At 46.1% G+C, this 15,808-nt stretch overlaps 1 protein-coding gene across 2 annotated transcripts in view; it reads left to right on the forward strand.

Annotated features, from left to right (window-relative positions):
• The first annotated feature begins 289 nt into the window (after positions 1–289).
• The window catches only part of TFCP2 (transcription factor CP2), a 295,496-nt gene continuing 279,977 nt past the window's right edge, over positions 290–15,808 (forward strand). The window contains exon 1 of one of the 2 annotated variants that reach the window (XM_085600782.1): positions 290–1,559. In XM_085600782.1, coding sequence (XP_085456908.1) covers positions 1,438–1,559 — 122 coding nt within the window. In that variant the 5' untranslated portion in view covers positions 290–1,437. The remainder of the gene's footprint in view (positions 1,560–15,808) is intronic. The other variant, XM_085600781.1, reaches the window with a different exon arrangement.

Genomic DNA, 15,808 nt, shown 5'->3' on the forward strand with positions numbered 1-15,808 from the left:
TAAATAAATAAACTGTCCTGAATTTGCACCCATGCCAGTTGGTCACCTTACTCAAAGCCCTGCGTCTAGCGTAGGGCCAGGAAAGAGAATAAATAGACCGGGGAGCCGGGCGTGGTCAGTTCTCCGACCACCACAGTAGTCACCGTGAGCGTGTAGTGTTTTGCCCGATGCCGTGGGGTCTGTCCCCAACACACTACAAAACGTAACCCCACTGTTAACACAGAAACGTCCCTATTAAGGCCTCGCCCCTTCCCTCCCCTCTACTAGGCACTTATGAACGCTGCGCGTTAAGCACACTAGCATGCATGTGCATTTGGTATTCCTTTTCGTCGATACCGAACTAAAGACACCCGAAAGAAAAAAACTTTATTACATTTTTGTTACTCGGTAGCAGAATAGTTAATTATACTCTCCTCGAAGATTTGTCTGCATTCCTATGCCTCCCCTCCGCTGGGGGTATAGAAATAGTGGTACATCCGGGATACAAACACACGCAGTGATGTAAGAACGTCGATCTTGCTTTCTGCCACCGGCTGTTGTTGACTCTCAGCAAGAGTGTGCGGCCCTCCTCGGTAATCAGCCTACGCTGCCGGTAGCCCGGTCCCGCCACACAAAAAACACGGTTAACTCTAAAGAGATCACAATCTTGCCATGGGGCCCTCTCTTCCGGGCCGGCTGTTTCCGGCACTGCAACTGGGACTGTTTCTTCCGGCTGCTTAAGCCGCCTTTTCCGGGGAGGGGGGATTTCCTATAACCAATCGCAGGCTTCACGAAGAAATGCAGACAGCAAGACCCGCCAGTGCCGTCCCGCAGCCTGCCAATCTGCATAAACCAGCTTTCCGGTCGCTTCTCTCAGCCTTCGCTCATTGGAGTCGGGTTAGGGTCCTTCATACATGGAAGTCTCGTAGAGCCCGCAGAGACTGCAGAGGTGCTCTGTTGTTTTAGATGCCCCCGTTGGGAGGCGGGAGGTAAGGCCCAGGGTCGGGAGCCTCCCGGCTCATTCTGGAGGCTGGGCAGGTATGCCTTTTGCAAAGCCCCCGCTCCTCCCTGCACACCCCGCTCCACATTGATGTTTATTGAGCATCTTATTGCTCAGAACAGGGTTTGCAAAGCTGGTGTACGGGCATTACTACGCCACAACTTCCTTCCCAATGAAATAATCGTAACCCTTCGCTTAGTATCATTTTTGTAGTTTATAACGCCATTTATTTGCTGTGCCATATCAAGCAACAAGTATGAGGATTCAGCCAACGACGAACTGAAGCAGTGAAGTGACATCTTTCATTTTTCTTTACTCTCGTTTTTCACTTTGCAGTATGATTTTTTTTTTCGGACTGTTATCAAAAGGATAGTCTACGTAAACAATTTCTAATTATCAGAAAGGATTTTTTGTAGGGATTTAATTTTGGGGTTGCTGGACCTAACTAGTGAATTAAAATGGCCTGGGCTCTCAAACTACCGCTTGCAGATGAAGTCATCGAGTCAGGATTGGTACAGGACTTCGATGCCAGCCTCTCTGGGATTGGCCAAGAGTTGGGAGCTGGAGCCTACAGCATGAGGTATGAGTCTTCCAAATGTATCAATTTTGTATTTGGTATCCTTCTCACTTTTGTGTACATAACTGCTAACGTAAATACCTATTCCCATGCCTTTGTCTCTTATATGCGTGAGTAGTGAAATATATAGCATGCAGTTATCTGTGTTGTCATTCAATTATATACAATCATAACAAGTAAAGAGTGTGCCTTTTTTTTTTATAAAGGTGGAGCACAACAGGAGAATCCAACTAGGCTCTTAATAAAGCCCTCACTCACCAACTTAGTTGGTGACATGCTTCATCATCGGGCCCCACCAGGAGAGGCCGAATGCCACCCTGGTGTGCTACAACACCAGAATTACTGCGGAGCTGGTAATTCGAGTTCAGTGAATGGTGAAAAGTGATCGTTAAAAATGTCACGATTGTGTTAAAAAATACATTTTATTAGAAGCCAATCTGAAACAAAGTGTAGGACATTGAGGCTGAATAGATTGTTCAGCAGAGTCCGGTCATTGAGGGAGCTCGCAGGTACCAAGCGGGTGCTTAGCAGTGCAGGCGGTGTGCCATTGTTGCTACCACCCCCCTCCCGAGACTCATGATGTAGTTAGTGACTACATCACACAATAAACTCGGTTCCTCTCAACATGAGGGATACCAGATCTATTGATATTTAAAATTTTTCACATTCATAACCCCTGGTTAGGGTGGGCCTTAGCACGCCCATACTGCCGAGGTTTACACCTTCCTTACGGTCCTGACGAATGCCTGTTTAATTACAACACATAGGCAGAAACATGTTGACCACTTCCTAGTGGACTCTGCTGAAACATCTATTCAGCCTCAATGTCCTAGACTTTGTTTTTAAGCGTGTCAGATTGGCTTCTAATAACATTTATTTTTTGACACAATCGTGACATTTTTAACGATCACTTTTCACCATTCACTGAACACGAGCTAACAGCTCTGCAGTAATTCTGGTGTTGTAGCACACCTGGGTGGCATTCGGCCTCTCCTGGTGGGGCCCGATGATGAAGCATGTCACCAACTAGGTTGGTGAGTGAGGGCTTTATTACGAACCTAGTTGGATTCTCCTGTTGTGCTCCACCTTTATAAAAAAGGCACACTCTTCCGTTGTTATGATTATATTTATCTTGGGGGACTGAGAGTGCTCCTGATTATCATCTCCCTCCCTCTCTTGTTGTTTCCAACCTTCAATTATATACTCCTCTTTTCTTATTGATGACCATTATTGGAAAGTTAGCGGTAAGAGCAATGAGGAAGGGAGAGACGGGAAAATCGATGGTTACAATGGGGCTAATTTACAAAGCTTTTACTGGTTTCAGTTGCTTTTACACCTGGACAACACAGTTCAAGTGGTTGTGATTCATCAAGGTGCCATGTACGTGCACATGTTCGTTTTATGTGTATAGGTCTTGATGGATATTCTTACACTGACTGCACAATCAAATATCTGACCTGCCAGCCGATTGTCGTGGATCATTTTATCATTGCCTTCACACTCCTCACACCAGCACTACACCCTCTCTGCTCATTAGTTAACAATAAGGTAGCAACGGACGGCTGGAGGCCACCATAATTCCTGCTGCCAAAAGAAAATGTTCTCTAGTTTTTTTCTTCCTGTTGTAGAGTTTGGTTGTATACAATTTTGTTTTACGCCCAGGATACAAACCCAGAGATGCCGATGGAAATTTCATAGGGTGTCACTTTATAGTCCTTCAAAATGAAGATTTCCCTATGTAAATTTAAGCTTGTTGATTGTTTTGATAGTTGGGGATACTAGAGTGCGTCCATATCCAAACGAATATAATAGTCTATCAACACACCACTCCGTGTACATCATCTTCGTGTTTCCCAAAGCTTCCAAATTTAAGTTGTAAAAGTTTATAACCAATGTTAATGTTCTGTGATTTTTAGCCGTCTTTGATGTATTCTTTTTTAAAAAATTTTTTACACATAGTCCTACAAAGAATAACGAGAAAATAAACATCTTGCTGACAGGTATTTTGTTCCCCAAACAGTTTTTCTAGGATCTTCATCTGGGCTTGAAGTAATTAAAAACATAGAATAAATATTCTACCTAGACATCTAAATCTCTGTAAAATTTTAATCTCGTCACCACATAAAAAACAGCAGGTGATAACCAAACTTTACCCTCCACAGTGCTCACCAGTACCTTCATGTGTTATGATAAAATAAATGATGTATACCAATGTGCACCATTTAATTCGTGAACATCCAAACTATGCCTGGGTGGAGTTCCGCTACGTGCAAAAAAAACAAGGGGCGAAGTGCATTAAATGAATGCTGTTTGAGGTGATTTTCAGCGCTGGGTGTTTGTCCGCACTGTGCAATCATCGTGAACGGCACCATGCACAGTGCAAGCAGGCGCTGCTTCCTTTATGAAGCTCAAGTCCTTTTTTCTTTTCTTTTTTTTCTTTTTTTTTACTTGAGCGGCAGCTTTCTCAATGTGAACGGACGGTTTCTCAACTCGAGCGGTCGCGAGCAGACGCGACCACTCACAATGAGAAATCTGACCGCCCACGTTGAGAAATCTCGCCGGGAGGTGGATTTTCCTCGCTTGCACTAGCCAACTTGACGTGCGCAGGCGAGGAAAAAAACTCTGCTCTGCTGAGCAGAGTTTTTCGGAACTCAGCATGACGTGGTATGTGGAAATCTCCACGAGCGGAGGGGAGTTCACCACCCAGACTTAATCCAAACATGAGACTTCCCCTTTTGCACCAATAGCGGAGTACAACTGTTCCTCACAATTTAATTCTCACATTCAAATAAATCAAAGCTTCTTACATTGCTCATTTAATTCCCACATATTTCCAAGTATTTGGTATCCTATCGACGCGTAGCTTTAAAATTGTATTCAAATTATCATACCTTAAATGGCGTAGACTCAGTCACACAGTTATTTTAGAGTCTCCTAAATGAACAAGTTTCTTACTGAAAACGCCAAAGTAAATCAGTCGCCACAAGTTATTGTTCTGGGGCAGCACTTCATGGAACTGTTCTAATCCATAATGTGCTTTGTCCAACCCAAGATACAGCTGTGATTCAAACTTCCTAACAGTTAATATTATCTAAACAACAGATGCTTTACCTTGATTGGCCTTTATTATCCATGTGAGATTTTATGTCATATCCTGGGCCTTTCAGTTCCTAAACTGAAGGACCTGTGCGCGTTAAAGTGTCCTTTTGTTGTTGTCTAGATATAGGACCTCTTTGTATATATATTTGAGAATTTGATGAATCCTACAAATTCGTGACTGTCTCTTCAACAGCCCTTTCTCCATCACAATCGCCTTGTGGGTTTGTTTCCAGAACAACAGAGTTAATATAAGGTTGTCCATATCATCAATGATTCCTTGGATTGTAAGTGTTGAAAGGATCGATTGCGGTTAATTAACGCAAACCAGTAGCAAAAAGAGTGGGTCAAAGCTGTCACCAATGGGTGTGGTGAGGTTCTTTTTTTGGGGATGTGGGTGGTATCTGACAGGAACTTACAATGGGGTTAGCCATGCAGGGACACATTTGTTAGCAGCTCTTCAAACCAGTCCTATACCAGCCTGTTCTTTCTCAGTCGGGCCCTTGCATCCCAGAAAAAGAGTTTTCGGCTCCTTCTCTATTTTTGTTCATGCTGTGTTGTTGGGAAGGGGATACTCTATTTTGGGTGATCACATGTTGTCTACAAACACACATTATCCACTTCTGAAGAACCTACTCAGTTATCCGGTAGGCAAATTGTGCACTGTATGAGGCCTGAATGAAACTGAAGGTAAATTGCGCCTACTCCTTGAAATCCTGAAAGCCAGAAAATCTAAAACTATCAATAAAGTCTTCTGTAAAGCCACAACGTTCTGGGCCTAAGTACCTTTGGCTCAACATAAACCCGCTCACCTACAAACTTGTATTTTTAGGGTTTTATGTTAAAGGCTAATTTGCCCCCCCCCCCCCCCCTGTACCTTGTTACTAATTCTCACATTTTTTTTTCTACCATTGTGTAAAGTGCCTCATTGCCCATCTCGGAAAGTCTGCTCTTTACAAATAGTATTACGAACTAGAAAAATAATGTTTTTTTCACCTCATTCCTTAAAGAAAATCACAAAGATGCTCCTAGTTATCTGCAAAAGTTCATCTAGTTCTAGCTTGTTAACAGGGACTGGTATTTCTTGTGACTGTACTCTGTTTTGGCCAAAACAACGATATATGTTTTTGTATTTAGCCAATAATACATTTTGTGGCGCTTTGGGTTGTTCCAATTTTATAAGCTTTTTATTTGGATGCTGACTTTTAGCTGAGTATTCCTCAATGTGAAGGAGAGACTTCTGTTATTGGAGCTTCTTAAATTGCTTTTTATCATGCCCCATTGCTAAAATGAGAATAGTTCATAACACACTGATAGCAGGTTGGCTTTCTCCCCCTCACTATATTACCATCTGTGTTATCGTTGGTGATTCCTGCAGGTACACTGTTGAATACAATAAACATGTGTTGGGCTCTCCTGTACGTGACTTGCCTCCCAGTATGTTTTTTGTCACATTTGCTTTGCTGTTGAAGTGCTTCTTTTCAATTTCTTTCTAAGCAATCACCAGCTGTATTTTCTGTTTCTTAGCCAGCAAGCTTTATTGGCACATACCACCTAATTATAAATACATTTGACAGGATATGCTGCTTCAAGTGGTTAGTTGCCCATATTTCTTTGAGGGTATCTCCTGCTAATTTTGGCAGTAGGTTATTTCCAGGTATGTTTGGTGACTAGAAATACAGTATGTTATAGCACATGTTCTTTAGTTGAGACAAACCATTTGAGTGGGCCATGTTGTTGTAAATGTTAAACGAAAAGTGTTGCGCTGGATAAATGATCTAAGTTGATGAGTAGAAATACTTGTTTGATGCAAAAATATGAAAAAAGGAAGAGTAAATGTGTTATATCAGAACCGTTCAAGGTCTGCGTGGCGGTTTTGAAAGATTCAGAAAGGAATAAGGGGAATAGGAGGTGGCTGTATGACTCCCCTTAGGAAAGCACAACATACCATTTTCGACTCTACTGTTATGGGTAGTGTTAATCTATCTCATAGGATAAACTACAGCTCCTAAATTCTGTGTGTATATTTTAAAACTTGGTGTATTTTGTGCCATAGATTTGTTTACATTTGGAATGTATTGATTATTAAATTTGTTCATGCTGCAGCTTGATGTCTAGTATGCAGTCATAGGTGTTATATTCACAGGATTGGTGAATTGGCTTACTAGTTAATGATTTTATTATCGTATGGACATGTCATGAGTGTGATCTATTCAAATTCGACTCTTACATTTTTTGATCTCCGAGAACTGTTCAATCCAAATTGTAAATTCAGAGCTGGCAGTAAAAGACATTGTCTGAGTGTTTTAGCACAGTGAATCCTTCTTGCAAATAAGGCCTGTATTGAGAAAGTGAGGTAGACCGTTGTATACATAATGTTTATTATTGCTGCCTCCTTGTTTTTAAATAATTTTTTTTATGCATGTCTGGTGTACCACATAGTATTCATTTATTGTAAGTGCCTTACTTGTTGGTATTTCTTTTATTGCTTTTAGTAGTTGTGAAAGAACGTGCCCTTGCTGCGTTCCTAATTAGAATGTTGACCTGGATATGGGCTCCTATACATATACTCACTCAAAGAGTAATAAAAGCGGTTTTACTCACCTTTGCCAGGAAGCCTTCATATTGCAACATTTTAATACAACTGTAGAACCTCTAAAGCCACACCGGTTTTATCGGGATGAGGATGATGATGATGCAGTGGGTCTACATTGAAAATTGGCTCCCATTTTACGATTGGTTCCGTAGCGTAACAAAGTTAAAGACACGTTGAGTGAAGTTACTTTGGGTTCAGGGCTAACACTTGATATGATATGATGTGTGACTTGGGAGCACCTATGACTATTATATCAGATACATTGTTTAATCAATATTGGGGTTCTGAAGTGGTGTTAAAGTCACCGGACATACATCCAAAGTATACGGTGAGCAAGATAGCCATATGGTTGGATTCCTTATTGATTATGTTTCTTGCCTCGGATGAAAATCTTTGATAAAACGTTATGTAGCATTAAGGTAGGAAGCATTGTAGGATGGCAGGATCTCACAAGGTTGGAGTTTATGCTGATTCCAGGGTCAGACCTTCCTGTTAGAATAGCTAATACTTCCCTGATTAATATAGATGAACAAATCCCTGCTGAGGAGATTTTCAAAACCTTTCCAGACATTTTTAGTGGCAAGATTGGTTATATAAAAAAGTTTGTTCACACAATCAAATTGAAAAAGAATGCCATCTTGGTTTCACTCAAGGTTAGACCCATTCTGTTGAGTGTCATGGCTGAACTAAAGACCCTTTTAGAAAAGTTAGATAAATATGGTATCATCACTCCTCCGAATGGGTGAGCCCAATTGTATTTGTCTGCGAAAGAGATGGAGAGATTTGCTTTTGTGCAGACCTTTGCAGTCTAATAAGAATATTGCAATCGATTTTCATCCTCTTTACAAAGTCCAGTACTTGTCAAGTCAGTGTACCACCAAATTCTATTAGGTGAGAGATCCCACGTTTTAAACACATTTGTCACCTCGCTCGGCGCGTATACATTTTTCAAGTTTCCATTTGGTACAGCATTGGATGCTAGCGTCACTCAGCGTCTTTTGAGCACCATTTTGGACAGCTTGGTATTTCTTTTATTACTTTTAGTAGTTGTGAAGGAACAAGCCCTCGCTGTGTTCCTATTTAGCGTGTTGACATTAGATTTGTGATTCTGGGCTTGTGCTGCCTCCAGTGATCATGCAGGAGAATTTTCTGGGCAGGTTGAGGCAGACTGGATGTGAGCTCCTCTACATATAGTTACTTAAAGAGTAATAAAGGCCGTTTTACTCGCCTTTCCCTGGAAGCCTTTATGTTGCAACAATGCCTCAACGAATCCTGGAAGAACTAGTAATTCAGCAATTCAGCTAGCTTTCACAAGTCATTGCAAAGCCAATTCTATGATGCTAACGTTTTGGTGGGTGCAGACGGATAGGACATTAGCAGTGAGCAAGTGTACAGCAATGTGCAGTAGGTTCCGAGGAGTAAGTATTAGCACAACCTTGTTGTTGCAGTACTGCATGTTTTACTAACTCTTTTGGGTAAAGAGACCTTTATAAAAAAGAGATAAAATAGCCCAGGTCTTTGTGGAAATTAAATTTGAATTAATAATCCTGTGAATTTAAAACTTCAGCCGGACTTGCAAATGTTGCATAGGCAATAGAACACCAATCTGTTAGTAAGAATCGGATCAGCAAAAGAGGTGGCAGGCAAATGCTTGCATAATACCATTTAGTAACCCAACCCCCAAAAATGTATTTGTATTTCCCTTGTATGGTGCTCTCCGTCTGTGTCTTATTAAAATATATTTTTGGTAATCAAGAGCGAACTCTGTGCGCCTAGATCCACGAATAACATCAAATTCTTGTTTACCTTGTTTTGGTCACATCTTCGAATTTTCCCCTATTTGTACAAACGATACAGCAAATAGGATACATGGTTTGCACATAAAAAAATCTGTGAAGATCCCTGGTGCTATGATATTTTGATCATCTAGCTGTGCAAGAGTTGGGACTCACAGCCATAACTCTGTAGTGGAAATACTATTTTGTAAAGGCATGTATTTCAACAGTGTAATTTGGTCAGTGTAGTGAAATTTAAGTAGTAGAGAGTTTGTGTGACTAACAAAAGTGTTGCATGAGGGTATAATCTTAGCAGTATGCACAGAAAACCTCTTCTTGATTATGTAGTTCGAGGTGGTTGTAACAGGCAAAAGGTTCAGTGTTGTCACATACTTTAGATAGGTTTATGAAGACTATTTGAAAAAGCTGAAGGAATTGATGTCAGGCCAGAGGTACAGACTGTGAAGAATATCACCAATGGAGTAAAAGAAGGAGAAGAAAACATTTTGCAGAACATAGGCAGAAGGAAACTAGGCCAGTCGTTTTGGCTAGTGCAATGTGTGTGTTTGTGTCAAGAATTCCTGTCATACGAGGGGAGGAAAACGGTAACCAGCGAAAACGGACTACATCTCCCAGGATGCTTAGCGGTTGAGAGGTTATGTAAACAGGAGAGCTGTTACATAACTCAAGGGAAACACGCCCTTATGTAAACAGGAGAGCTGTTACATAACTCAAGGGAAACACGCCCTTATGTAAACAGGAGAGCTGTTACATAACTCAAGGAAAACACGCCCTATAAAGGGAGGAACCGGGAGGTACAAGGCTGTCGGATATTGTGTTTACACCGACGTACCTGCTTCGTGAAGAGCAGTGTTCCGGAGTGGTGCTCCAGTAAGGCAAGAACGGAGGTAGGTCGAGTCGTTACTCCCTGGGCCGTGTCTTGCCCCATCGTCACCTGTGAAGGACCCGGAAGCTCTACCGGTCAACCATTGAGCTTCGCTTTTTGACTCGGCTGAGTCCAAGCGCAGTGGCGCTTTTGCTGGTTGGAGTCGTAACTCCCAGCCCGACCAGAGACACAGGGACTGCCAGCTGTAACGCACACCAGGAGGTGTTTGCCGCGTTACAGACTCGGAAGTCCACAGGATCGATCGAGCGGCTGCTCTCGGTTCAGTCTTCTTGCTTGTGATTGGGGTATCGGTGACGCATCACCAGGAGGTGACTCCGCGTCCCGGTGCAGTCTGAGGAAGAGGTTGAGCGGCTGCTCCCTTCAGGTAGAGACCCCGGCTGGGTGTTTCCCTGACTCCTCGATTCTCCCCAACACTCTTCGTGCCCCTCACAGCCTACCGATTGGCATTGTCGGCCATTTCATTTCTGCCCTCTGTTGGCATACGCCGGGATCGGCGTATATGCAGAGGACGGTTAGGACCATCCGTGCTGTGGGCTGGTAACGTACATAGCCTGGAGGATTCCAGTGACTATAACTTTTGTTTGTTCTTTGTAATTTATTTGCCTTCATTAAAAGAACTAACCCTTCACAAGTGGTTGCGTCCTCATTGTCGTGTCTGTTAAACGATCCTGAGACGTTCAGGGCGTTACAAAATATCCGACCTTAATAACACTAACTGTCTCCCGGTCGATAACAGACATGGCAACACTTGATGATGTGCTGGCTGCTTTAGCGGCCATGCAAGTTGAAGTGGCTGCCTCTAGGCAAGAAACAGCCGATGTAAAAGCCAGACTGGATGCTATCCAATTGGACCCGCTCACGCCCAGCACCTCCCTCACGAACCAGACCCCTGCGGTAGTAGTGGAAATGCCGGTAGCCATCCCCTTGGCAACACCAGAGAGGTACAGTGGGGATCCTAACACAGTGTAGGTATTCCTCACACAAGTGGCGCTACATTTATCGTGCAAACCAAAGGCGTTCCCCACGAGTCAGGCTCGTGTGGCTTTCCTTATATCCTATTTGGCTGGAAACGCGGCACAATGGGCCGTACCTCTGGTGAGCAGGGACGACCCCCTCTTATGTGATTGGGGTGCTTTTCGCGAGGAATTCCTGAAGGTATTCGACAGAAGGGCTGACTCGTACACGGCGGACCGTGAAATGCTTGAGTTGAGACAGGGATCCAACGACCTGGTGCAGTATCTCAACGCGTTCCGAAGGCTGGTTGCGGAAACCAAGTGGCCTGTTGCAAAACAGACGGCGCTCTTCCATCAAGGGCTGTGCGACGAGCTCAAGGACGCCGTGGCTCATATTGACCCTCAACCCAAGACATGTGAGGGCCTTATCAACCTGGTATTACGGCTGGAACATAGGCTAAGTGAAAGAAAGGGGGATCATGGGAGAGAAGGAAAATCCCTTCCATCCTATGTGACGGTGGGAAGTCCTGAAACTTCCACCGCATCCAAGGGAGAACCCATGGACATCAGCGCAATACGAGCGAGCCTCACAACCACGGAGAAAGAGTCACGCCGTAAACAAGGATTGTGCCTATATTGTGGCAAAAAAGGCCACTACGTACGTGAATGCCCTGCCAAACCGAAGACGTCACGTTATCGGGCCAACCGGTCGGTAACAGCCGTGGTGGACATACCGGCGGAAAACTAGAGGACTCCAAGACCAGAGAAGGGGCATCTCGGAGTCACTCATCCATCCCTTCACTTTCCAACTCGGTCACTAAGGGACAACGACACCTGTTTATCACGGTGCACGTGGGAGTGCATGACCAGTGGATACCCGTTGTGGCCATGGTGGATTCAGGGGCCACTGGCATGTTTATGGACCACAACGAGGCATGCAGGCTAGGGCTAGTGCTTCTTCCCAAAGCAGTACCCGAAGACGTCTATGCGGTAGACGGAAGGCGATTGGTGACGGGGCCCATCGGACAGCACACGGGGGTCCTTCCGATGAGATATGGGAGGAACCATTTGGAACAAATCGATTTTAACATCATCCGAGCGCCCCAATATGGCGTCATATTGGGATTGCCGTGGCTACAGAAACACAACCCCTTTGTGGATTGGCCAACACATCGCATCGAAATGACGTCACAGTATTGCATCCTGCATTGTGGAATAAGAACGGAATCCCTTGACGCAGATGAGAGCGGGAGTCAGACGGTGGCTACAGCGGCAGAAAAAGATGTGGCTCTCCCCCAGGCTTATCACAGTTTTGAGGATGTATTTGATGAGGTGAAGGCGGAAGTGCTACCACCACATAGACAGTTTGACTGCCAGATCGACCTGGTGCCAGGGGCCAGCGTTCCCAGCGGCAGGCTGTATGCCCTGACGGAGCCTGAAAACGTGCATCTCCGGGGGTACCTGGATAAACTCCTCAAGCTAGGATTCATCCGCCCGTCCAAGTCTCCGGCCGCCTCGCCACTCTTCTTCATCCCGAAGGCTAATGGGGAGCTGAGAGCCTGTGTGGACTTTAGGGCATTGAATGCGATAACCATAAAAAATCGGTACCCCTTGCCTCTCATCAGTGTACTTCTGGAACAGGTCAAGAAAGCTCGTATCTACACCAAGTTGGATTTGAAAGGGGCATACCATCTGGTGCGCATGAGGGACGGAGACGAGTGGAAGACCGCCTTTAAGACCAGGTTCGGCCTTTTTGAGTACCTCGTCATGCCGTTCGGTCTGTGCAACGCCCCGGCAGCCTTTCAGTACTTTTTGAATGAGGTATTCAGAGAGGAGTTGGATATCTACGTGGTCGTATATATCGACGACATCCTCATCTATTCGTCCAGTGTGGAGGAGCACGTACACCACGTCAAAGCTGTGCTCCAAAAGCTGAGGGAAAACATGCTGTTTTGTAAACTCAGCAAGTGTGACTTCCACGTCACATCCGTGGAATTCCTCGGAGTGATGCTGAGTCCAGAGGGACAGGAGATGGCAGAACGAAAGATCAAGGCGGTGAAAGAATGGCCGGTGCCCCAAAGCGTGAAGGACGTCCAAAGTTTCATTGGCTTCGCCAACTTTTACAGGCGGTTTATAGATGGATTTTCAGGAGTGGTGGCCCCAATCACACAGCTACTGAGGAAGTCCAAGGAGTTTGTCTGGTCCCCTGAAGCGAAAAAAGCCTTTGAAGCCCTGAAAAGCGCCTTTGGTAAGGCGCTGGTGTTGGCTCACCCCGATCCGGATCTCCCCTACGTGGTGGAAGCGGACGCGTCGGATGTGGCGCTGGGGGCTATCTTGTCCCAACGCAACCACGACACAGGGGTGCTTCATCCCGTTGCGTACATGTCCCGCAAACTCAACGACGCCGAACGCAACTACCATATTGCGGAGAAGGAGCTTCTCGCAATCAAGGACGCCTTCACCGAATGGAGGCATTGGTTGATGGGGGCAAGACATGTGGTATCGGTGTACACGGACCATCGGAACCTACAGTTCATGGCGGCCACTAGACACCTTTCTCCCAGGCAGCTGCGGTGGATGATCTTCTTTGCGGGGTTCAACTTCCGCATCACATATCGGCCGGGGACGGAAAACCGGAAGGCGGACGCCCTGTCCCGTCAATCTGCAGTTAAGGAACCATTGCCTGCAACCGAGCGTTCCATCATTTCCCCGAGGATGGTATTGGGGGTTATCCAACCGGATACTTTCCTGAGGGGAATAAAGAGAGGGATCAGGTCATTCGCATGGCGGAGGTGGCTCCTCAGTCACAGAGAATGGCAGCTGAAGGACGGGATACCCCTGAAGGGCAGGTGCCTATTGATACCCACGCCTAGGCTAAGGAAACAAGCATTCATCTGGTGCCATGACTCTCCATGCGCAGGTCATTTGGGCTTTGAAAAAACGGTGGCTAGCATGGGACGGCATTTCTGGTGGCCAACCATGAGAGTGGATGTCAGGAGGTGGGGACAGGAGTGTCCTACGTGTGCTACCATGAAGGCCGACCATGGCCGAACCCAAGGGCTCTTACATCCACTTCCGACCCCGGATAGACCATGGGATAGCATATCACTGGACTTCGTGGTGGGCCTACCGGTAGACCAGGGGATGACGGCAATACTGGTGGTGGTGGATTACTTGACGAAAATGGGGCACTTCATCCCCTGCAAGAGAGTCCCTACGGCCGGGGAATTGGCGTCACTACTCCTAAAGAATGTGGTACGACTGCATGGATTACCTGGGGTGATCGTGTCGGACCGGGGGTCGCAGTTTACTGCGCAATTCTGGAAGACTTGGTGCACTGCGCTGCATGTTAAGACCGCCCTGTCCACCAGCTACCACCCTCAAACGGACGGCCAAACCGAGCGCCTGAACCAAAAGCTCAAACAGTATCTGCGATGTTTTGTGGACCAGGGCAGGGAAGAATGGGTCGACTTGCTATGGGTTGCAGAGATAGCCTATAACAACGCCACTCACAGCTCCACACAGTCATCTCCGTTCTATAGCAACTATGGCCAACATCCCAGGTTCTTGCCATTTCTACATCCGTTCAGAGAGGACAGGATTCCCGCCACAGCGGACAGGGTGGCACACATAAAAGACACGTTGATGCGCTCAAGGGCTGTCCTAATAGAGGCCAAGAGAAGATACAAGGCTGCGGCAGATAGGAAGAGAAGGCCCGGGCCACTGTACCGCACTGGAGACTACGTCTGGATATCCACAAGAAACATGAGGTTTCGAAAGAACAGTGTGTTCCATCCCAAGTACATGGGCCCCTATCGAATTACCAAGTGTATGGGTCCCGTGAACGTGAAGGTGTGCTTGCCCCAGTCATTGCGGATACACCCTGTCTTTCATGTATCATTGCTCAAACCAGCACCCTCCAAGCCGTCTGGGACACCTAGGCCGGTATGCGTGGAGTCGGAGGTGGAGTATGAAGTGTCGGGCATACGGGCGTCCAAATGGCGCAGGGGGAAGCTGTGGTACCTGGTTGCGTGGAAAGGCTATGGCCCGGAGGAGCATTCATGGGAACCGGCTGAAGGGGTTCATGCTCCGCGCTTGGTCTCCTTGTTCCATCGGCGTTTTCCTGCCAGCGCTGGACCCGTGGGGAGCCGCTGAGAGGGAGGATGTACTGTCAAGAATTCCTGTCATACGAGGGGAGGAAAACGGTAACCAGCGAAAACGGACTACATCTCCCAGGATGCTTAGCGGTTGAGAGGTTATGTAAACAGGAGAGCTGTTACATAACTCAAGGGAAACACGCCCTTATGTAAACAGGAGAGCTGTTACATAACTCAAGGGAAACACGCCCTTATGTAAACAGGAGAGCTGTTACATAACTCAAGGGAAACACGCCCTTATGTAAACAGGAGAGATGTTACATAACTCAAGGGAAACACGCCCTTATGTAAACAGGAGAGCTGTTACATAACTCAAGGAAAACACGCCCTATAAAGGGAGGAACCGGGAGGTACAAGGCTGTCGGATATTGTGTTTACACCGACGTACCTGCTTCGTGAAGAGCAGTGTTCCGGAGTGGTGCACCAGTAAGGCAAGAACGGAGGTAGGTCGAGTCGTTACTCCCTGGGCCGTGTCTTGCCCCATCGTCACCTGTGAAGGACCCGGAAGCTCTACCGGTCAACCATTGAGCTTCGCTTTTTGACTCGGCTGAGTCCAAGCGCAGTGGCGCTTTTGCTGGTTGGAGTCGTAACTCCCAGCCCGACCAGAGACACAGGGACTGCCAGCTGTAACGCACACCAGGAGGTGTTTGCCGCGTTACAGACTCGGAAGTCCACAGGATCGATCGAGCGGCTGCTCTCGGTTCAGTCTTCTTGCTTGTGATTGGGGTATCGGTGACGCATCACCAGGAGGTGACTCCGCGTCCCGGT

This window comes from Triturus cristatus, chromosome 4_2 (assembly GCF_964204655.1).
Source record: "Triturus cristatus chromosome 4_2, aTriCri1.1, whole genome shotgun sequence".
Taxonomy (NCBI): domain Eukaryota; kingdom Metazoa; phylum Chordata; class Amphibia; order Caudata; family Salamandridae; genus Triturus; species Triturus cristatus.